Source organism: Rhinoderma darwinii, chromosome 4, assembly GCF_050947455.1.
Source record: "Rhinoderma darwinii isolate aRhiDar2 chromosome 4, aRhiDar2.hap1, whole genome shotgun sequence".
In the NCBI taxonomy this organism is placed as follows: domain Eukaryota; kingdom Metazoa; phylum Chordata; class Amphibia; order Anura; family Rhinodermatidae; genus Rhinoderma; species Rhinoderma darwinii.
The window spans coordinates 259,960,126-259,983,193 of NC_134690.1; the positions used below are offsets into that span (position 1 = coordinate 259,960,126).

Consider the following 23,068-nt stretch of genomic DNA (forward strand, 5'->3'; position numbering starts at 1 on the left):
GGGGGCTGTATGGCGTTCTCTACAGGGGGGGCTGTATGGCGTTCTCTGCAGGGGGGCTGTATGGCGTTATCTACAGCGGGGCTGTATGGCGTTATCTACAGGGGGGCTGTATGGCGTACTCTACAGGGGGATGTATGGCGTACTCTACAGGGGGATGTATGGCGCTATCTACAGAGGGGGGCTCTATGGCGTTATCTACAGGGGGGGCTGTTAAAAAGGCTCTATCTACAAGGGGGGGGGGTTGTATGACACCCAGGGGAGGGGGGCCCCAGTCAAAAGTTTGCTATGGGGCCTAGTCTTTCCTAGTTACGCCCCTGGTCAGGGTCCTTAAAACCCGAGCCATAGACTTTCTACGGCTCGGGTTTTAACTTGCTGCCCGCACGATCCGGCAGCTGAATGTCGGGTCTCCGGCTGTCAGTGACTGCCGGGGACCCTGAGGAGAGGATAGAAGCAGCTTTCGCTGCTTCTGTCTTCTCTGATCACTTGTACACAGCGCTCAATGCGCGCTGTGTACAGGAATAGAGACAGCAGCAGCGGCGCTGTCTCTATTCCTCCCGGTGATCATGTGACTGGTCACATGATCGCCGGGTGCCGTTAGTGACCGACTGCTGCTGGGTCTTACTAGACCCAGCACAGCCCTATTAGTGACAATCGTCCTATGAGAGGGCTGATTTCCCCTGTAACTGGGGCTGCTGTGCAGCTCCAGTTACAGGGGAAAAACATGGTGTAAAAGAAAGAAAAAATATATATAAAGTTCCCCAAAGGTGTTCTTTGACCTTTGGGGGACAGACCATAGTAATAAAAAAATAATAAAGTAAAGTGCAAAAAAAATTTAAATAATAAATACACATAAAATACCCACGGCGAAAAAAAACGTTCCCCCCCCGCCAATCATTGTTGTAACGCTAGCGCTGACCCAATTACCCTAATATAGACATGTAATATATAAAAATTTACGGTAGATAATGACGATCACAAATAAAAGGTCTATTTTAGGGTAAAACTATGTTATTACCAAAAACAAATCGCTCAAACGTAAAAAAGCTTATTTTTTTACTATTATTTTCAAACTTTATGAATAACAATTCTAATATAGCAAAAAAGGTGTGTATAAAAACGATAAAAAATGAAACCTGCATTGTCTACGGAAAAAACTTCGCAAAAATCACGTAGTTAGTCCAACAAATAAAAAAGTTATAGCCATTTAACTAACACGTGCTAAAAATGGCTAAACGGTGTCTGGTCCTGAAGGCGCAAAATAGAGCAAAAGACATGTATCCCCCCCCCTCTCCACAGGATCTCCACAGGACAGGGGATACATGTGTGATCGCTGGCAGGGATAGAGAGAACGGGGGACTGAAAGTCCCCTGAAGTTCTCCATGACAAACCTCGGACTTCCGGGGTCTGTGTCGGCTGCTCCGTAAAAATGAATGGAGCGCCGGTCCCGCTTGTGCGCATGTGTGACCAGCGCTCCTTTCATTTTTATTGAGCTGCGCAGACGCCGGAAGTCAGAGGTTAGTCATGGAGAAGTTCAGGGGACTTTCAGTCCCCCGTTCTCCCTATCGCTGCCAGCGATCACACATGTATCCCCTATCCTGTGGAGATCCTGTGGAGAGGGGATACATGTATTTTGTAGGACACACTGTAGGTCGCATTTTTGTTGGGAGGGGGGACGCTGTATGGCGTTCCCTACAGGGGGGGGGTGGCTGTATGGCGTTCCCTACAGGGGGGGAGCTGTATGGCGTTCTCTACAGGGGGGGCTGTATGGCGTTCTCTGCAGGGGGCTGTATGGCGTTATCTACAGCGGGGCTGTATGGCGTTATCTACAGGGGGCTGTATGGCGTACTCTACAGGGGGATGTATGGCGTACTCTACAGGGGGATGTATGGCGCTATCTACAGAGGGGGGCTCTATGCTGTTATCTACAGGGGGGGCTGTAAAAAAGGCTCTATCTACAAGGGGGGGGTTGTGTGACACCCAGTGGAGGGGGGGCCCCAGTCAAAAGTTTGCTATGGGGCCCAGTCTTTCCTAGTTACGCCCCTGACAAACATGACTATAAAATATTAATAATTGTAACCAACATTCAGTTCTGGGGTTTCTCATGGCCGAGAATCCCTGCGCTTGAGACCCAAGGAGCGTCTGAGTTCTTGGATCATATACACCTAGCTGGGTTATATACAAGATGAATTAGGACAGGGGGGATTTGAAAGATTATATTTCTTTTGTCCCATACAGCCATTTCTGTAGACATGTGGGTACTGGAGTCTGGCTGTCTGGCTTCCAAAGCATTGACGTTATTAGCACCCAGGTGTGATGGGAGCCCCACAGAGACAAATTTGGTCCTTGTGCTGACATGCAAACGAATTTGATTATATCTCTGGGAAGGGACATCCTGATTATTCCCCACAGTCAAGGAGATTTACCTGATGCCTGGGTTTTAAAACATAACTCATAACACCTCTCCCTTTTATAGATGGCATGGGAGATTGATTCACAACCTGAAAATTAAGAAGATTCCATTCCCCAAAGACTGGTTTATCACACACACACACACTACCGCAGCTTCCACAGTCTGTGCATTGTCCGGGTGCCTGGACTACAAAAAAATAGGACAAATAATATTACGGGGCTCCTTAAAGTCAATGCACATCGTGTGTGTGCATTGTCCGCAATTGCAGATGGCCAGCGGATGACACTCCTTGGCCCGTCCGTGCCGTAATCATGGACCGTGCACTAGGCTACGGTCATGTGCATGAGGCTTTAGAGGTTAAATTCCTTTAGGAGTACACAATAAGACCATGGGCAAAATCATTTATTTTCTTTTAGTATTATTCAAAATTAAATTTTTCGTATTAAATGTTTGTATTATTTATTCATATTGTGGAAACACCTGAAACAAATGCATTCAATGGCAATTGCATTATAATATCTATTTTATGCTCTACTGCCAAAACATTAAGTCATTTTATATCACATGGTGATATGGGACATCAATTTCTATAGATCCGTTTATCTGGGATCACACACAGTTGTGGATTAAAAAAAAAAAAAAAAAAGGAAAAGTATAAAGGAAAGGCTGATAGGTCATTTTCCCTTTTTTCTCCACTCCTGTGTTTGGCTAAAAATAAAAACGTCATCAAAAACTGCATGTGTGATTTTAGCCTTATGTTTACCTTAACATATACTATATTTTTCTCTCACGTATTATCCAGAGCTGTACAGAATATATAGGCACAACACACCAGCTCAGTGCCTACCCGAGTGGGTCATGCAATCTTTTTCTTCGCGCTAGTACCAATTTCACAACACGTAACCTAACAATAATATATTCATGCAGTGAGACATTTAGAGGAATCTCTTGAAGAAAAATATTATCATTCAGTATCTGAATATCTGACTTTTATACCTTTATAAATAGAGTGTGTGGAGCAATGCTGTCTCTGTCTATATATATATATATATATATATATATATATATATATATATATATATATATATATCGCAATCACATAATAGTAGTAACGAGTGACGGGTAGTAGCAAAGAATGGGTTAACTCCAGTCATTAGGATGCCCTGTTAGCACTACTAGTGCATGACTCTGATTTTTGCAGTCTTATCGTAATCATATCTTCCAAATAGCGAGGAGCTCTTATACTGTAGGCTAAAAGCTTTCCACAGATTTATCATTAACATCTAAACGCTAATGGTTCTAAATAATTCAGCATGTCACTTAGCCCATGTCCTTGCTGTCTCTGACCTTTACTGCTCTTTTCCTGTAGAGAATTACAGTGTATACATCCGTACGCCACAAACTAGAACTTTAGAAAAAAAAACATATTTCATTGTTTTCTTTACAAGGGGTTAATATAAGGACTTTTTTTTTAACTACAGAATTTAAATGTACAAGGTTATTTGTCCAGAATCCGACCATGCGCTTGTAAATTCTCCTTTAATAATCAAAATAATCTTAATGCAGAGTACTAACCAATCACATCTCTGCTCTTCCCTGATACCTGATGCCAGCTTTCTGGTAATGTAGGCCAACGTAACAAATCCGCAGAGATTGACTTGGGCTGATAGTGCAGCCTAGCAGTGTTTTTTTCACTGTTGTTAATAACAGTGAGTGAACTTATACCAATGATCATTAGCTCCTAGGCCTCCAGCTGTGTTGGGGCAGACGAAGACAGGGATTGTGGGAAAATCAGCAATTTGTGGTTTGGAATTTAGGCAACGGCAGCATCACTTGTCAGAATGCGTTGGCTCTTGGATAGTAGCTGGAGTAAATTTGGACATGCAGGAAGGGGTACCTATGAGTGGATGACCAGTGAACCTGCAGTACCCCTGGTTGAAACAAAGTTGCAGGTAGGTAATTTACTCACCTACAACTTATATCACCATGCTGTATAGAGTTAAATAGAGTCAGGCATTTTCAACATTCTTTGTATCTCCATAGCCACCTTAGTATTATAGCCAGAAGCTATGGATGCTTTTCTAAAATATTTTTTTATTTTTTTAACATAGTACTATATTAGTTATTTTTCTATATCTACTTTACATAAAGCATGTAAAAATAGAAAACAGAAATCTACAATGTTTACTGTGAATGTTTGTGCGAAGTAAAAAATGAAACACAATGTAACTACTGTATCTCAGGGATTAAAATGAATTATTAAACTTGTCAGAAGAAGACAAGAATCAGGATAGTGACGATATCAATTTATACTTTATTCTGTTAAATTATTACATACATTTCTGAATTAAAAATAGTGATAAATAACATTGCTGTACCCCTGTAAGACTTCTTTATTCTATGCAACTATGTTAAAATAAATATAATAATATTTTGTTTGTATTAATCCTTATGTATGTGTGACAAGAACAGAGGAGATGGATTTTAACATTTGTATTAACTCAAAGTATTACAGATCAATAAATGTTAATATGACTAATCCTAACAGCTACAACAACAATTCGATACAGATACGCACAGTGCTAATGGGTAGCTGTAGAAAGGAGGATGTATATGTGTAAACAATCGCAATGACAATATGCAATTTCATCTAATTTTACCAAAACACAGCTGAAAAGTAAAAAATGCATGGCACTAATAAAAGACATTTAAGGATAGGGAACTAAGGTCAGCAACTCTATAGTCATAAACGCACACTAGTGCCCAAATAGGACATGAAATAACATCAATCTATCTATTAATTCAATTTACTTATTAGAACCCATATGTTTAGACTAAAATGCCACCATTTTATTTTGTATTGTGACGCCCTCATGCAATATGAATGCTATAGTATCTGTTTCAATTTGCTCGGTGAAGCCGCCCTTTTTTTTGTTCAAATTTTTTTTTTTATCTAAAAAAAAATGCCATATTTTTTCCTATTTCTAAAACTGTAAGGTGTTGTCCACGTCGTTTTCAGTTAGCTTTTATGTAAGATTAAATAACTGTGAACTATACTGCCATTACTTCTACTACTTTTACTACTACTGTATTATAATGATCTAATATTGTTGTCAAACCAGAGTACTTTACATTCATGTTATAGACAAACATTGACTGCAGACACATTAACAAAAGGAATGACGACCAGGAGCAATAAGAGCTTACTATTTAATTTTCTGACAAACAAATACACTAAATCGTGCTAAAAATGTCCTATATGGTCCTACATAACACTCATAGAATATAGTTTCACAATAAGTTTGGCCTATAGCAGCATACATTATACTAACTCTTACTGCTATTATACATGAACCCTGTGTTGCATATGTCGCTGGGTATTGTAAATTATTATATAACATAATCATCCCTGTGCATTATAGGACATTATAGATCACCATCATCCCTATATATTGTACATTATTATACAGCATCATCACCTCTGTTCATTATAGGAGATTATTATATAGCACCATTACTCCTCTGCATTGTACATTATTATATAGCACATCACCCCTGTGCATTATAGGAGATTATTATATAGCACCATTACCCCTGTGCATTATAGGATATTATGATATAGCACCATTACCCCTGTGCATTGTACATTATTATATAGCATCATCAACCCTGTGAATTATAGGAGATTATGATATAGCACCATTACCCCTCTGCATTGCACATTATTATATAGCATCATCACCCCTGTGCATTATAGAAGATTATTATATAGCACCATTACCCGTGCATTGTACATTATTATTGTCATGATCTTGGGGTATGTGGACCCACTAGGCCACTCCGTTACTGGCCATGCACAGTCTACGCAAAGTCTATACAAAAGTTCGTAACACAAGGGTACCTGAGATAGTCCAGATAGTGGCAGAGGCTTAGGCACAGATGGGGCTAAATGTGGCAGGTTGCGCCAGATGTGGCGTATGATACCAGTGATGGTAGATGACACCAGACATGGTGTATAATAGCAGGCGACACAACACGACTCCAACACTAGACAGGCTCAGGAACCAAACACAGCATGGCGTACAGGATACAGGATACAGGTAGCAGGGCATGGGAAACACTGGGAGCAGGATAACACCAAGGGACCATTTGCAATGCAAACTTGGGAAAACTACAACAACGCTCAGGCAAGGAGTGAAAGGGCAGGGCCCTTTTTATAGTCAAGTGTGGTCTGGGGAATAATTAATTCATTAATTACATAAGGCCCTTTAAGGCCGGGAAACAGCGTGCGTCCCCTCGCTGACATTGCAGGACAGAGCGGCCGGATGCGCTGACGTCTCTGAGGAAAGAGACGTCGGCCACAGGAAGGAGGTCTGCGGTCGCCAGCAGGTAAGAGGAGTCAGTAGTCCACGACTGCGGCCATTACAGTACCCCCACATACGCCCCCTCTTCATGGACCTAGAAAGGAATTTTTTAACGAGGGTAGGGGCATTAAGGTTCTCCTCTGGTTCCCAGGACCTCTCATCAGGACCAAACCCTCTCCAGTCCACGAAATAGAAAGTCCTTCCTCCTACCCTCTTGCAGTCCAGGATTTCCCTCACCTCAAACACATCAGATGAACTGCTGGGAGCAACTGCAGGACTAGGAGTTTTACTGTAGCGATTCAGGACCACAGGTTTCAGGAGGGACACATGAAAGGAGTTGGGGATTCTGAGGGTAGAAGGCAGTCGGAGCTCATAGGAAACAGGGTTTATCTGTTGTAGGATCTCAAAGGGTCCGAGGAACCTGGGGACAAATTTGTATGAGGGCACCTTCAAACGAATGTTACTTGAGGAAAGCCAGACCTTGACTCCAGGAGAGAACTGAGGAGAGACTTTTCTTCTTTTATCGGAGGATCGCAGACTTAGTTTGCTGCCAGATGTGAATAAAAGTCCCAAATGAAGAATTTGCTGCTGGTACTTGAGTCATGGCTGGCACAGGTAGAGGAACACGATGATGCTGACTGTACACAATGTAGAAAGGAGACGAGGCAGTAGACTTACTTGTGTGATTGTTGTACGAGAATTCCGCCGAACGAAATGACGGAGATAGTTCTCCAAAATTTGATTGGTCCTCTCCACTTGACCATTGGACTGTGGGTGATAGGCAGAAGAGAAGTCCAGTTTTACATCTAACAGGTTACACAGGGCTCTCCAGAACTTGGATGTAAACGGTACACCCTGGTCCGAGACAACATGCAGAGGATATCTGTGTAGCCGGAAGATGTGCGAAATAAACAGATTTGCCAGACAAGGAGCAGACGGGAGGCCAGTCAATGGAATAAAATGTGCCGTTTTAGGGAAACAATCCACTACTACCCAGATCGTAGTACATCCAGCTGAGGGAGGAAGGTCACTGATAAAGTTCATAGTGATATGCTGCCAAGGGGCATCAGGAACAGGCAGGGGTAGTAGCAGGCCAGCAGTATTGGAGCGGGTACATTTGTTTGAGGCACAGTTCATACATGAGGAGAGGAAACATAGTCCGCAACATCTCCAGGCAGAGTGGGCCACCAATAGTGATGAGCTATCAAGTCCTGTATTTTACAGACACCAGAGTGCCCAGCTAGTTTAGAGTTGTGACCCCAGCAGCGAATTCTCTTCCTGTTAGCAAGATGGACAAAAGTCCTTCCAGGAGAAATGTCCATAATTTGCAGAGGGTTGGTAGCAGCAATCCTAGAAGGATCTATGATGTACTGAGCAGTCTCCTCAGAGTCATTGGTTTCAAAGGAGCTAGACAGGACATCAGCCTTCACATTCTTGTCTGCAGGACGGAGGTAAAGCAAAAACTGAAATTGGGCAAAGAACAACGACCATCTTGCTTGGCGTGGATTTAACCGTTGAGCCGACTGTAGGTATGTGAGGTTCTTGTGTTCTGTATAGATGATAAAAGGATGGATAGCACCCTCCAGAAAGTGTCTCCACTCCTCTAAGACCAACTTGACGGCCAGCAATTCCCGATCCCTGATGGAATAGTTGCGTTCTGCTGGGGAGAATAATTTTGAGAAGAAGCCACAAGCCACCATTTTGCCTTTAGAGTTCTTTTGGTATAGTAGTTCTCCCGCTCCACTGGAAAAGGTGTCCACTTCCAGAAAGAACTGCAGAGAAGCATTAGGATGATGGAGAACAGATGCTGAGGTAAAAGCGCTCTTGAGATCAGTAAATGCTGATTCTGCCTCCGGAGGCCAAACCCAGAAATCGTTGTATGGAACAAAGACCCTGTGGTTGTGGACATTCTAAGACAGATCTCACCTTCTCTGAATCCATCTTGAGACGACGGTCAGATACAATGTAGCCCAGGAAGGGCAAAGAGTTCCTCTCGAACGCACATTTCTTGAATTTAACATAGAGGCGATTCCCCCTTAACCGCGAGAGAACTTGGCGAACATGCTTCCGATGGTTCACCAAATCAGGTGAGTAAATCAGGATGTCGTCCAGATAGACCACCACACAGACATACAGCAGGTCTCGGAAAATGTCATTTACAAACTCCTGGAACACAGGTGGAGCGTTACATAGTCCAAAGGGCATCACGAGGTATTCGTAATGGCCGTCTCGAGTATTAAATACGGTTTTCCAATCGTCACCTTTGCGGATACAGATCAAGTTATAAGCTCCGCGTAGATCCAGCTTTGTGAACACCTTGGCCCAGCAAATTCTATCGTAAAGTTCTAAGATAAGAGGTAGGGGATATTTATTCTTAACCGGAATTTGGTTCAGGCCCCGGTAGTCGATACATGGACAAAGAGATCCGTCCTTTTTCTTCACGAAGAAGAATCCGGCTCCTGCTGGAGAGGATGACTTCCGGATGAACCCTCTCTCGAGGTTCTCCTTGACATAGGCAGACATGGCTAGGGTCTCTGGTAGGGAAAGAGGATAAACTCAACCTTGAGGTGGCGAGGCGTCAGGAAGTAATTAAACAGGTCAATCGTAGATGCGATGGGGAGGAAGAGTCTCTGCCTCCTTCTTACTGAAGACGTCCGCAAAACTAACATAATGTGACGGTAAATCGGAGAGTGACTGTGGCAGTGGCGGCAAAACAGGGTGAACCTGTGGCAGGCAGCGGGCAAGGCACTTGGGCCACCATTGGAGGACCTCTCCAGAACTCCAGTCGAGAACCGGAGTATGTAGGCGAAGCCAATGCAGGCCCAGCAGGACAGGGTTGATGACTTTAGGTAGAACGAGGAATGTAATCTGTTCCGAGTGAAGAACTCCAATTTGCAGTGTCAGTAGTTTAGTGACAAATACGACAGGATCAAGCAAAGGTAGTCCATTCACAGAGGCAACTGCCAGGAGTCTTTCCAGAAGAACTGTGGGTAGATGTAAGCAATCCACTAGATCCTGCTGAATAAAATTTGCAGCTGCTCCAGAGTCCAGATAGGCTGAGGAGGAGTGTGATGTCTCACCAGAGATGATGGTCACAGGAATGGATAACTTGGGAGAGGCTTTGACGCTTGTCATCGTCCCACCTAGGCTTGTCTCTCCAACCAACTCTAGGTGCTGGAGTTTCCCGGCTGTTGTGGACATTGGCGCACAAAATGGCCTTTAAGGCCTCAATACAGACACAGACCTGAAGAGTGTCTGTGCTGTTTCTCCTGCTCGGACAGTTTGATTGTGTCCACCTGCATAGGCTCCTCAGGTAGGACAACAGGAGGAGGCAATAGTGGTCTCTGGAACGAGGGTGCCAGTCTGTGGGAACCTCTCGAGCACGTTCCTAAATTCTCATGTCGACCCGGGTAGCATCCAGGGTAAAAGGAAGATTGCGGGCTGCTAGCTTGTCCTTGATGTGCTGAAGAGGCAACGAAACTGTGGATCCGGAACAGACAGGAGGAGTGGCGGGCAGTGGAACAGCAGGAGTATCCGGAAGAGGAGCAGGAGGTTGATCCAGTTGCGCAAGGATGTAGTTTACAGCCACGAGGAGTTGATCCTGGCGTGCACGTAGGTCACGCATGTCTGTTTGTATCACCTGAACTGCGGTCTTGGATTGGCCAACGGGTTCCGTGGCCTGAGCTTACTATCACAATCTTGGCATATGTGGACCCACTAGGCTGCTCCGCTGTAGCTTGTCCTTGATGTGCAAGGACAGTCCCTGCCAAAATGTCACCACCAACATCTCATTGTTCCATGCCAACTCTGCTGCCAGGGTACAGAAGGAGATAGCATACTCTCCTACTTGCTTGAGGGTTAGCAGAGTGGCCGCTGCAGAGGATATTCGACCCGGCTCCTCAAACACAGACTGGAAAGTCTGTGGGAATAAAGCTAGGTTCGAGAATTCAGGTCCCTGTCGTTCCCAGATGGGATTTGCCCATGCCAGGGCCTTGCCAGCGAGAAGGGAAATGATGAATGCTACCTTGGCCTCATCAGAGGGGAAGAGATGAGCTCGTAGCCTAAAATAAATGATACATTGGTTGAGGAAACCTCTACAGGCTCTAGGATCACCGTCATAGCGGGGAGGAAGAGGCAACGAAACTGTGGATCCGGAACAGACAGGAGGAGTGGCGGGCAGTGGAACAGCAGCAGTATCCAGAATAGGAGCAGGAGGATGATCCAGTCGGGCAATGATGGAGTTTACAGCCACGAAGAGTTGATCCTGGCATGCAAATAGGTCACGCATATCTGTTTGTATCACCTGAACTGCGTTCTTGGATTGGCCAGCGGGTTCCATGGCCTGAGCTTACTATCACGATCTTGGGGTATGTGGACCCACTAGGCTGCTCCGCCGTAGCGGAGAGGCAGCTGGCCAAGTCGCAGTCTATGCAAAGTCTATACAAAAGTTCGTAACACAAGGGTACCTGAGATAGTCCAGATAGTGGCAGAGGCTTAGGTACGGATGGGGCTAGATGTGGCAGGTTGCGCCAGACGTGGCGGATGATACCAGTGATGGCAGATGACACCAGACGTGGTGTATAACAGCAGGCGACACAACACGACTCCAACACTAGACAGGCTCAGGAACCAAACACAGCACGGGATACAGAATACAGGATACAGGTAGCAGGGCACGGCAAACACTGGGAGCAGGATAACACTAAAGAACCATTTGCAATACGAACATGGGAAAACTGTGAAAGGGCAGGGCACTTTTTATAGTCCAGGGTGGTCTAGGAAATAATTAATTAATTCATTACATATGTGCGCGCTGGCCCTTTAAGGCCGGGAACCAGCACGTGCCGTCTCGCGGACATTGCAGGACAGAGCGTCCGGATTCGCTGACATCTCTGGGGAAGGAGACGTCAGTCACAAGAAGGAGGTCTGCGGTCACGAGCAGGTTAAAGGAGGCTGCGGTCCACAACCGCGGTCATTACAATTATATAGCATCATCACCCCTGTGAATTATACATTATTATATAGCATCATCAACCCTGTGCATTATAGGAGATTATGATATAGCACCATTACCCCTCTGCATTTGTACATTATTATATAGCATCATCAACCCTGTGCATTATGGATTATGATATAGCACCATTACCCCTCTGCATTGTACATTATTATATAGCATCATCAACCCTTGCATTATAGGAGATAATGGTATAGCACCATTACCCCTGTGCATTGTTTATTATTAAACCGTGTTCAAAATTATTATGCACATTGGATTTAAGTGTCATAAACATTTAATTATTAGTTTTTCAATGAAACTCATGGATGGTATTGTGTCTTAGGGCTCTTTGGATCATTGTAATCAATCTCAGACACCTGTGATAATTAGTTTACAAGGTGTGCCCAATCAACGGAAAACTACTTAAGAAGGACGTTCCACATTATTAAGCAGGCCACAGGTTTCAAGCAATATGGGAAAGAAAAAGGATCTCTCTGCTGCCGAAAAGCATGAAATAGTGCAATACCTTGGACAAGGTATGAAAACATTGAATATGTCAAGAAAACGTAAGCGTGATCATCGTACTGTGAAAAGATTTGAGGCTGATTCAGAGCACAGACGGGTTCGTTCAGATAAAGGCATAATGAGTAAGGTTTCTGCCAGACAAATTAATAGGATTAGGAGAGCAGCTGCTAAAATGCCATTGCAAAGCAGCAAACAGGTATTTGAAGCCGCTGGTGCCTCTGGAGTCCCGCGAACCTCAAGGTGTAGGATCCTCCAGAGGTTTACAAGTGTGCATAAAGCTATTATTCGGCCACCCCTAAACAATGCTTACAAGCAGAAACGGTTGCAGTGGGCTCAGAAATGCCATTGCAAAGCAGCAAACAGGTATTTGAAGCCGCTGGTGCCTCTGGAGTCCCGCAAACCTCAAGGTGTAGGATCCTCCAGAGGTTTACAAGTGTGCATAAAGCTATTATTCGGCCACCCCTAAACAATGCTTACAAGCAGAAACGGTTGCAGTGGGCTCAGAAATACATGAAGACTAATTTTCAAACCGTGTTGTTTACTGATGAGTGCCGTGCAACCCTGGATGGTCCAGATGGATGGAGTAGTGAATGGTTGGTGAATGGCCACCATGTCCCAACAAGGCTGCGACGTCTTCAAGGAGGTGGCGGAGTCATGTTTTGGGCTGGAATCATGGGGAGAGAGCTAGTAGGCCCCTTTAGGGTCCCTGACGGTGTGAAAATGACCTCTGCAAAGTACGTAGAGTTTATGACTGACCGCTTTCTTCCGTGGTACAAAAAGAAGAACCGTGCCTTCCGTAGCAAAATTATCTTCATGCATGACAATGCACCATCTTATGCTGCAAAGAATACCTCTGTGTCATTGGCTGCTATGGTTACTGGAAAAGGAGAAAAAGACAACACACGGCGCCACATAGTGCGGATTATCCACGAATAACTGGTCAGAGTTAAGGTGAATTCTACTCACCTAGAAGAGTTATGCTGATCAGGCACAACACTGATAAAGGGTATAAATCAGAATACACGTTATTCACCGCTGTTTGGGATGTGTTTGAAAGCAGACACACCCTGGGTGTGTGTAAGCAGATCACAGATACAGCTGCTGCCCAGGTCCAAACCGCCAGGTATAAAGTAAAAAAGAGAGGAAAAAGGACCGAAATTTCCAGGCGCTGCTATAATAAACTTATTTAATATATGACATAAATTACAGGCTATGCGTTTCGACGCATGTCCTGCATAGAAACGCGTTGCCTGTAATTGTCATATATTAAATAAGTTTATTATAGCAGGGCCTGGAAATTTCGTTCCTTTTTCCTCTCTTTTTTACTTTATTGGCTGCAATGGGCATAAAAGGAGAGAAACTCATGGTTCGGCCCCTATGTTCCCCTGACCTCAACCCGATTGAGAACCTTTGGAGCATCCTCAAGCAAAATATCTGTGAGGGTGGGAGGCAGTTCACCTCAAAACAGAAGCTCTGGGAGGCTATTCTGACATCCTGCAAAGATATTCAAGCAGAAACTGTCCAAATACTCACAAATTCAGTAGATGAAAGAATTGTGAAGGTGATATCAAAGAAGGGGTCCTATGTTAACATCTAACTTGGCCTGTTAAGTTTTTTTTTGATTGAAAGAGCTTTTGATTTCTGTAAATATGACCTCCTGATGCTGCAAATTCAACAAGTTACCATTTTAGTTCTCTTTACAACCTTTAAAATGTTTTGATCTCTGTTGTGCATAATAATTTGAAACAGTGTGTTTTGAGTTTTTTACTTCTAAAAAAAAAATCTGTTATCATTAGGAGATTTGTTCAATAAAATTCGCATTATACTCCAATGGTTGATGGCTTGAAGATTATACCGCCTGTGATTTGTATCGACTATTTAGGAAAATCAGCGAAAAATAACATTTGCATAATAATTTGGAACGCGGTGTATATAGCATCATCACCCCTGTGCATTATAGGAGATAATTATTTTATAGCACCATCACCACTGCGCATTGTACATTATTATATAGCATCATCACCCCCAGGTATTGAACATTATTATACAGCATCATTACCCCTGTGCATTATAGGAGATAATTATTTTGTAGCACCATTACCCCTGTGCATTGTACATTATTATATAGCACCCTCACCCCTGTGCGTTGTACATTATTATATAGCATCATCACCCCTGTGCATTGTATATTATTATATAGCACCGTCACCCCTAGGCATTGTACATTATTATATAGCACCGTCACCCCCTGTGCATTGTACATTATTATATAGCACCATCCCCACTGTGTTGTGCATTATTATATAGCATCGTCACCCCACGGCATTATATTATATAGACCCGTCACATCTGTGCATTAAATTATATTATATTATATTATAAAGCATAATCAGTCCTGTGTGTTATAGGGCATCTTTATTATATAGCACCATCACCCTTATGCATTGTACATTATTATAAAGCATCATCAGCCCCGTGCATTATAGGTAAATGCAAACAATATTATAAATAACAGATAGTCTTACTTGTTATAGGATGAAAATAAGCAGCACAATATAAACACAGGCTTGAAGGCAGATGCAGAGATAAGCCACAAAATCCAATCCAATACAACTTCTACTAAATGTCTCTGTGGGGGGCTATATTTCAGTTTTTATACTTGATAATTGCGTTCTCTCTATACACATGAAAACACAAAGGTGAATCTGATCATCTGAATGTTACAATGCTGGAGTAATGAAATAACACGTAGAGGACTTCACCTATGAATTGTACAATCTGCCAAAGCTGGATCACACGTCTTTGGTGTTTACCTGTCTAGTGATTATTCATTTTTTTTGCTCTTTTCAGTGACAATAATGGATTCAGGTAGAATGGAAAGGTATTATCTTTCAGCGATATTATTATTGACCTCGCATGCTACATTTTTATTAATATTAGGGTTATTTGCAATTCAATGTTTGGATACTCATACTTACAGTCGTAACAAAAACTGAATTCTTAACCAAAACCTAATCATGATCAAAGTTGAGAACCATCCTGAGACCAAAAATCTCTTATTCTGTAAAATTCACAACATAACAAGCGTTAGGCCATATTTACACTCACATCACACACAGCAGTATGATGTTGCATGAATATAAATTATTGTCGAGTACTGTGGAACCACATTTTTCAAGTTTTTTTGAAACGGCAGCCAAGGCCACTATTAGGGCAGTACAGATGTAGTCCGGGGTCAAGTTATTAATGAGTCCAAGAGAAGGGCCCTTTACTAGAGTCACTGCCTCGGGCCCTGGCAGTTAAGCTTGTATGCATGAGCTTCATTTAATAGACAATAATATACAACATGATGGACAATATTTTCATAGGCCCTAGTTAATTTTATGTCCCCCTTTCTATGGACCCATTCAATATTTGGTATGGGCCTGCATATAGGTCGTATTATTCCCCCTTCTCTTTCTACCTCTGGGTCTGTGCACAAGAAGGGGAATAACATGATCCTTAAGGCTGCACCTCAACCCTTGAATGTCCACCAAATGTATATTATGGGGTACAAGATGAATTATAGAAGATGTGGAACAGAGTTGACAAAGCTAACAATTGTGGGAAAAAAATACAGGTACAAACATTCGTTTGTTGCTGCGCTGCTTTGTGTGGCGCCTCAATACAAAGCTTGGACTCGGCTTGCTTTTGCCTAAGTGACAAGTGCTACAGCCATCCTGAAAAGTTATACTTACCTGCTTAGTGTCAATCCCAAGATCCCCTGATGACTTTTGTAGGCCTTGGCTGCAGCCTGCTCTCTGTGACCTCTACCAGGCATCGGTTGTCATAGACCACCCTGGAATATGAGCAGGAAATAACTGTGTGTTTGTGTGTGTGTACACGATCGTATTTTCATCTATCCGTAAATACTGTACGAAAATACGGATCTGTAGTCATTCGTATCTTATCCGTATATACGGAACGGTATCCGCAAATACGGTCCATAGTGCATCCGTATTTGATCTTTATATACGGATCCGTAAAAGAAAAAGGGGAGGCTGCAGATGATGTCGCCAACACGTTGCATAGCAACACTTCCATAAAGAAGGATGGTTTACGGATGTACATCCATAGCTATCCGTATTTATGGAAGTGCCTATAGGCTTTATAAGAGAGTCCGTGCCGTAATTACAGACAAGAATAGCACAGGTGACAGTTTCTATAATTTTTTCAGCATGGACACTCATCCGTAAAAATACGGAAATAATGGCCAATAGAAAAGAATGGTTCCGTAATAATGGATGAAATATATGGTCGTGTGTATGAGGCCTAAGAAGAAGTTCCAGAAATATAAATAAAAGGCCCTCTTGTGTTTGGTAAAAGCATGACATTTTATTTTTTTAAAGAGCACCTCTGAGCTCTCCTGAAATTGTCTGTTTTAGTAAATATGGTCAAATTGATAACTAGGTGTTACCATTACCCTTGTTAAAGGGTCATGTCCCTATACACTATGGTACTGTGTAGCGACATACCCTATTGACAAGGGTATGTCGACCCATTGACCCAGTTGTAAAATGTATTCATAAATCTTCAGGAAGAATAATAGAGAAACTGCACCATGGAGAGTTCTAAGAAAAGGTTCTCTACCAATGTTATTTTATTGGGAATACAAGTATTTACAAAAACAGACATGTCAGGAGAGGTGACAGGTCCTCTAAGTAATGCTGGAATGATTACTTGCATTTTAAAATCCAAAGCCTGGGGTTGCACTAACAGATATTCCTTGTTCTGATTTCTTTAAGCTGCAGTGTTGGTATGAAAACCTTGTTTAAAGAGGCTCTGTCACCAGATTATAAGTGCCCTATCTCCTACATAATGTGATTGGCGCTGTAATGCAGATAACAGCAGTGGTTTTTATTTAAAAAAAAAACGATAAATTTTTACCAAGTTATGACCTATTTTAGATTTATGCTAATTACATTCTTAATAGACAACTGGGCGTGTTTTTACTTTTGACCAAGTGCGCGTTGTAAAGAGAAGTGTATGACGTTGACCAATAAGCATCATACACTTCTCACCATTCATTTACTCCGCAACGCTTGCTGTCACTTACTCACACATTAATGTTACTGAAGTGTCTTGAGAGTAAATAGGCATTGCTTCCAGCCAGGACGCGATGTATCCCGACACTTCGGTAAAGTTTGTGCGGGAATGACAGCAAGCGTGATCGCGTTTACAGCGTGATCTCGAGATTACGTTTCTTCTTTCTTTAAGTCCAACACAAACGTTACCGAAGTGTCGGCAGCGTTTAATAGACATTGCGTCCTGGCTGGAGGCGATGTTTATTTACTCTCAAGACACTTCAGTAACGTTAATGTGTGAGTAAGTGACAGCAAGCGTTGCTGAGTACATGGAGAGAAGTGTATGATGCTGATTGGTCAGCGTCATACACTTCTCTTTACAACTCCCACTTGGTGAAAAGTAAAAACACGCCCAGTTGTCTATTAAGAAAGTCATTAGCATAAACCTAAAATAGGTCATAACTTAGTGAAAATGTATAGTTTTTCTAAATAAAAACCAATGCTATTACCTACATTACAGTGCCGATAACATTATGTAGGAGATAGGGCACTTATAATGTGGTGACAGAGCCTCTTTAAGTTCAGATTACCATCTACATCCATACCAACATGTCTGGCTTGAAATGTGTCAGGCATGGATGTAGATGTTAATTTTAATGCACTCCAAGCAGGGCCGGCTCCAGGCTTATGTGGGCCCTTTGTCGACACAGACTTAGTAGGCCCCTTTGCGGGGAACACACGGCGGTAGTAAAATGGCTGAAAACGTCACTTTGTGCCACTATATAGACATTAGGCCCTGTTTATGCCCCCATATAGAAGTTAGGCCCCCAGTTTGTAGCCCCATAAATGTAGTGATCTCTGTAGATAGACAGCCCCCACCTCCCAGGTAGTACCACACTACCCCCTCCTCCCAGGTAATGCCACACAGCACCCCTCCCTGGTAGTGCCACACAGCCACCCTTCCTGGTAGTACCACACAGCCTCCCCCATGTAGGTAGCAAATTGGGGTTCCCTCTAGGAGTGGAATCCCCAGCCCGAGCATTGCCGATGCTCTGGCTGGGGATTCCGCTTTAGGAGAAACCCCTGCCGTCACTGTCCATATATGGACATTGTTGTCAGGGCCAATCCCAGAGCCATAGTCCCGGGCAGAGCATTACTAGCATTCTGCCTGGGACTCCTGCTCTGCTCCTGACATCACTGTCCATATATGGATAGTGATGTCCGGAGCAGAGCTGAAGTCCCGGGCAGAGCACTAGTAAAGGCTCTGCTCCTGTACTCAACCTCTGTGGAAGCCCCTGACATCACTGTCCATATATGGCTAGTGATGTCAGGGGTAACGCCAGAGCCAAAGTCCCGGACAGAATGCTACTAGCACTGTGCCTGGGACCCTGCTCTGCTCCTGTCAACACGGTCCATATGTGGACACTGACGTCAGGGGCTTCCCCAGAGATGGAGTCCCGCAGCAGAGCCACTAGCACTCTGCCTGGGACTCCTTCTCTCTCTGACATCACTGTCCATATATGGACAGTGATGTCAGGGGCTCTCCCAGAGACGGAGTCCCGGAGCAGAGCCACTAGCGCTCTGCCTGGGACTCCTTCTCTCCCTTTGATATCACTGTCTATATATGGACAGTGATGTCAGGGGCTCTGCCAGAGATGGAGTCCTGGAGCAGAGCCACTAGCGCTCTGCTTGGGACTCCTTCTAACCCTCTGACATCACTGCCTATATATGGACCGTGATGTCAGGGACTTCTGCAGAGACAGAGTTCCGGAGCAGAGCCGCTAGCACTCTGCCTGGTTCTCCTTCTATCCTCCTGACATCATTGTCCATATATGGTGATGACGGCAGAGGCAGCACCCGGCGTCCGAGTGGGCTCCCCAGAGTGTAGTGGGCCCCGGCACTTGCCCGGGTTCGCCAAGGTAAAGCAAGGTGTTCTTGACACCTTCCAGAAATCAGAAGCTATGGAAGTTATCTGCTGCTTACTACAAACAGGGTCAACAATAATTTCTTCAGTATAAGGCTGGGTTCACACAACCTATTTTCAGGCGTAAACGAGGTGTATTATGCCTCGTTTTACGTCTGAAAATAGGGCTACAATACGTCGGCAAACATCTGCCCATTCATTTGAATGGGTTTGCCGACGTACTGTGCAGACGACCTGTAATTTACGCGTCGTCGTTTGACAGCTGTCAAACTACGACACGTAAATTGACTGCCTCGGCAAAGAAGTGCAGGGCACTTCTTTGCAACGTAATTTCAGCCGTTCTTCATTGAACTCAATGAAGAGCAGCTCAAGATTTACAAGCGTCACAGACGCCTCGCATAATACGAGGAGGAGCTTTTACGGCTGAAACGAGGCAGCTGTTTTCTCCTGAAAACAGTCTGTCTTTTCAGACGTAAAAGCCTCTCATCTTGTGCACATACCCTGAATGTCTTATGTATGTGATTTATGGCATTTAACACTGTTAACCTTTTTTTTGTGTATATTTTAGTTTATTTTCTTATTTACTGTAAATATTATAAAATGTACAGTACTGTGCAAAAGTTTTAGGCAGTTATGGAAAAATTCTGCAAAGTAAGAATGCTTTAAAAAATAGAATTATAGTTTATTTTTATCAATTAACAAAATGTGAATGAATAGAAGAGAAATCTAAATAAAATCAATATTTGGTGAGACCACCCTTTGCCTTCAAATCAGCATCAATTCTTCTAGGTATACTTGCACAAAGTCATGGATTTTGTAGGATTATAGTCAGGTGTATGATTAACCAATTATACCAAACAGGTGATAATGATCATCATTTTCATATGTTGGTTGAAACACAGTCATTAACTGTAACAGAAACAGCTATGTAGGAGGCTTAAAATTGGGTGAAGAACAGCCAAACTCTGCTACAAAGGTGAGGTTGTGGAAGAGACTTTCATGTCACAGGTCCACCATGGCAAGACTGAGCAAAGCAAGAAGACACAAGGTAGATATACTGCATCAGCATTTTCTCTCCCAGGCAAAAATGTTAAAGCAGACAGGGGTTTCAAGATGTGCCGATCTAGCTCTTTTGAGGAAAGAGCAAAGTTGAGAAACGGGCAATGTTGAGGACCGTAGATGCAGTGGACGGCCAAGAAAACTTAGTGCAGCAGATCAAAGACACATCATGCTTACTTCCCTTCGAAATCGGAAGATATCCAGAAGTGCCATCAGCTCAAAACTGGCAGATTCCAGTGGAACCCAGGTACACCCATCTATTGTTCGGAGAAGTCTGGACAGAAATGGTCTTTGCTGTCAAAAAGCCATACATTTTACATAGAAACCAGGTCAAGTGACTCAACTATGCACAAAAACATAGAAACTGGGGTGCAGAAAAATGGCAGCAGGTGCTCTGGACTGATTAGTCAAAATTTGAAATATTTGGCTGTAACAAAAGGCAGTTTATTCACCGAAGGGCTGGAGAGCGGTACAATAATCAGTGTATGCAGGCAACGATGAAGCATGTTGGAGGTTCCTTGCAGCTTTGGAGTTGCATTTCAGCAAATGGAGTTTGGGATTTGATAAGGATTAATGGTGTCCTCAATGATGAGAAATACAGACAGATATATATCAATCATGCAATGCCATCAGGGAGGCATCTGATTGGCTCCAAATTTATTCTGCAGCAGGACAACGACCCCAAATATACAGCCAATGTCATTAAGAACTATCTTCAGTGTAAAGAAGAACAAGGAGCCCTGGAAGTGTTGATATGGCCCCCACAGAGCCCTGATCTCGAGTCTGCCTGGGTGGGATTATGTCAAGAGACAGAAGGATTTGAGGAAGCCTACATCCACAGATCTGGGGTTAGTTCTCCAAGATGTTTGGAACAACCTTACTCCTGAGTTCTTTCAAAAACTGTGTGCAAGTGTACCTAGAAGAATTGATGCTGTTTTAAAGGCAGAGGGTGGTCACACCAATTATTGATTTGATTTAGGTTTCTTTTCTGTTCATTTACTTTGTATTTTGTTAATAGATATAAAAAAAAGACTATTAACACTTCTATTTTTAAAAGCATTCTTACTTTGCAGCATTTTTACACGACTGACTAAAGCTGTTGCACAGTACTGTAATTGTAATATTCCCCTACTGTACAACTACCAACACTGATAAAACCTTAGTCTGAAATATTTTAAGCGTGCATGTTTATGTCTGTTCAAGGTGGAGGATAATGTTTTGCGGGTCCACCACCATCTTACGTGTAAGCAATGGGGACAAGACCAAAACCTTTTCTCTAGACCCAATATAGCGAGTCAGTGATTTCTCATGGTGTCCATAGATATGATAACAGTAATCATCAGACAATGCCATAATTGGCCATATAGCTACACGGCTGTAAAACTTTGTGTGATAAAACGTATGGAATAATTCCCACTTAACCATATCTAAACATCACTAGAGTCAATCCTGTTTTGTGTATTTCAGACAAGCTTCACACCCATGCCGTTGTGGCAGTGCTCCAGACTTTGGACATAGTCAACAATAAAGTAAATATATATATATGTATGCAAAGTTTTATGCAAACTTTTGGGTGGCCATGTTCTGTTGAAAAGAAGTTAACACAACCTCTGCAGGGAACAAACATATTTCTACAATTGTTATTGCGTCATTACTGGTTAGTACTTTCAGTAATGCCTATTTTCTTTTATCTGTAATTATATATAATGCATTGTGAATGTAAATAATTAATAATGAAAAGAAATAGGGTCACAAAAGAAGCCAGTTCCTGCAAGTACATAAGACACCTATGATCTACCTACCGACTTTCACCACATAAAAGCTTATCAACTCAAACACAAACTTTGGCTATTCTGCATGTACCGTACTTTGGGTCTAATAGGCACTCATAGACACTCTGTTTGCTGCTGTATGTTGCCTTCATGAGGCATAGAACTCTCCCTTAGAAGCAATGCTTCTGTAATATGGCATACATTGAAACATGCTACATTCTCTTCTCACAGATCTCAAGGAATCCATGAGAAAAAAAATTACGTGTGCCTCTGCTCTCTGGAGGCACACCGAAGGACAGTAAGACTTCTAAAAGGCACATAAATGGGGCCGTAGGAAGGAAATGTGTCATGACTGCCTCAGTGGTTTTCACCAGTTGACAAGATTTTGACCAGAGGTGGCAAATCAGTGTTTAGTGTCCATATGAATTTTGCAAATGCAAGATTTTGTTGTCAAATAATTTTATACCTCAGTATCAACTTATTAAAGTGGATCTATCACGTTCTTATGCTGCCCTGTCTGAGCACAGCATAAAGTAGTGACGGACATGCTGATTTCAGTGGTCTGTCACTTATTCGTTACAGCACAGTAGTTTAGGACAACTTATTTATTCAACTCATTTATTAATGCTATAGAGGATGGAATTTAGAGAACTGTTTCTATTAACACTGAGTGTTTGGGCATCCACTTGGCAAATGAGGTTTAACATAAATAAATGTAAAGTTATGCATCTGGGCAGTGACGTAACTAACGCGGTAGCAGTTGCAGCAGCTGCTACGGTGCCTGCGGTTTGATGCTGCACTTGTCATCAGCCGACGCGTCCCCCCCATATGCCCGGTGGTGCCGCTAGCAGCCGTTATGGCTGCTACAGCGGTAGCGCCGCTGCTATGGGGCCCGCGCCGCCAGGCCTCCAACAAGTATGGATCGGGCGACACAGGCCCTCTCATGCCTGTAGGC

General features: G+C 43.1%; 1 protein-coding gene across 2 annotated transcripts in view; it reads left to right on the plus strand.

The window, feature by feature from the left end:
- The first annotated feature begins 4,251 nt into the window (after positions 1-4,251).
- SMIM28 (small integral membrane protein 28) overlaps positions 4,252-23,068 on the plus strand; it is a 32,724-nt gene continuing 13,907 nt past the window's right edge. Inside the window, exon 1 of one of the 2 annotated variants that reach the window (XM_075864279.1) lies at positions 4,252-4,362. In XM_075864279.1, coding sequence (XP_075720394.1) covers positions 4,252-4,362 — 111 coding nt within the window. Of the gene's footprint in view, positions 4,363-21,807; positions 21,871-23,068 lie in introns of those variants that run through there. The other variant, XR_012883503.1, reaches the window with a different exon arrangement.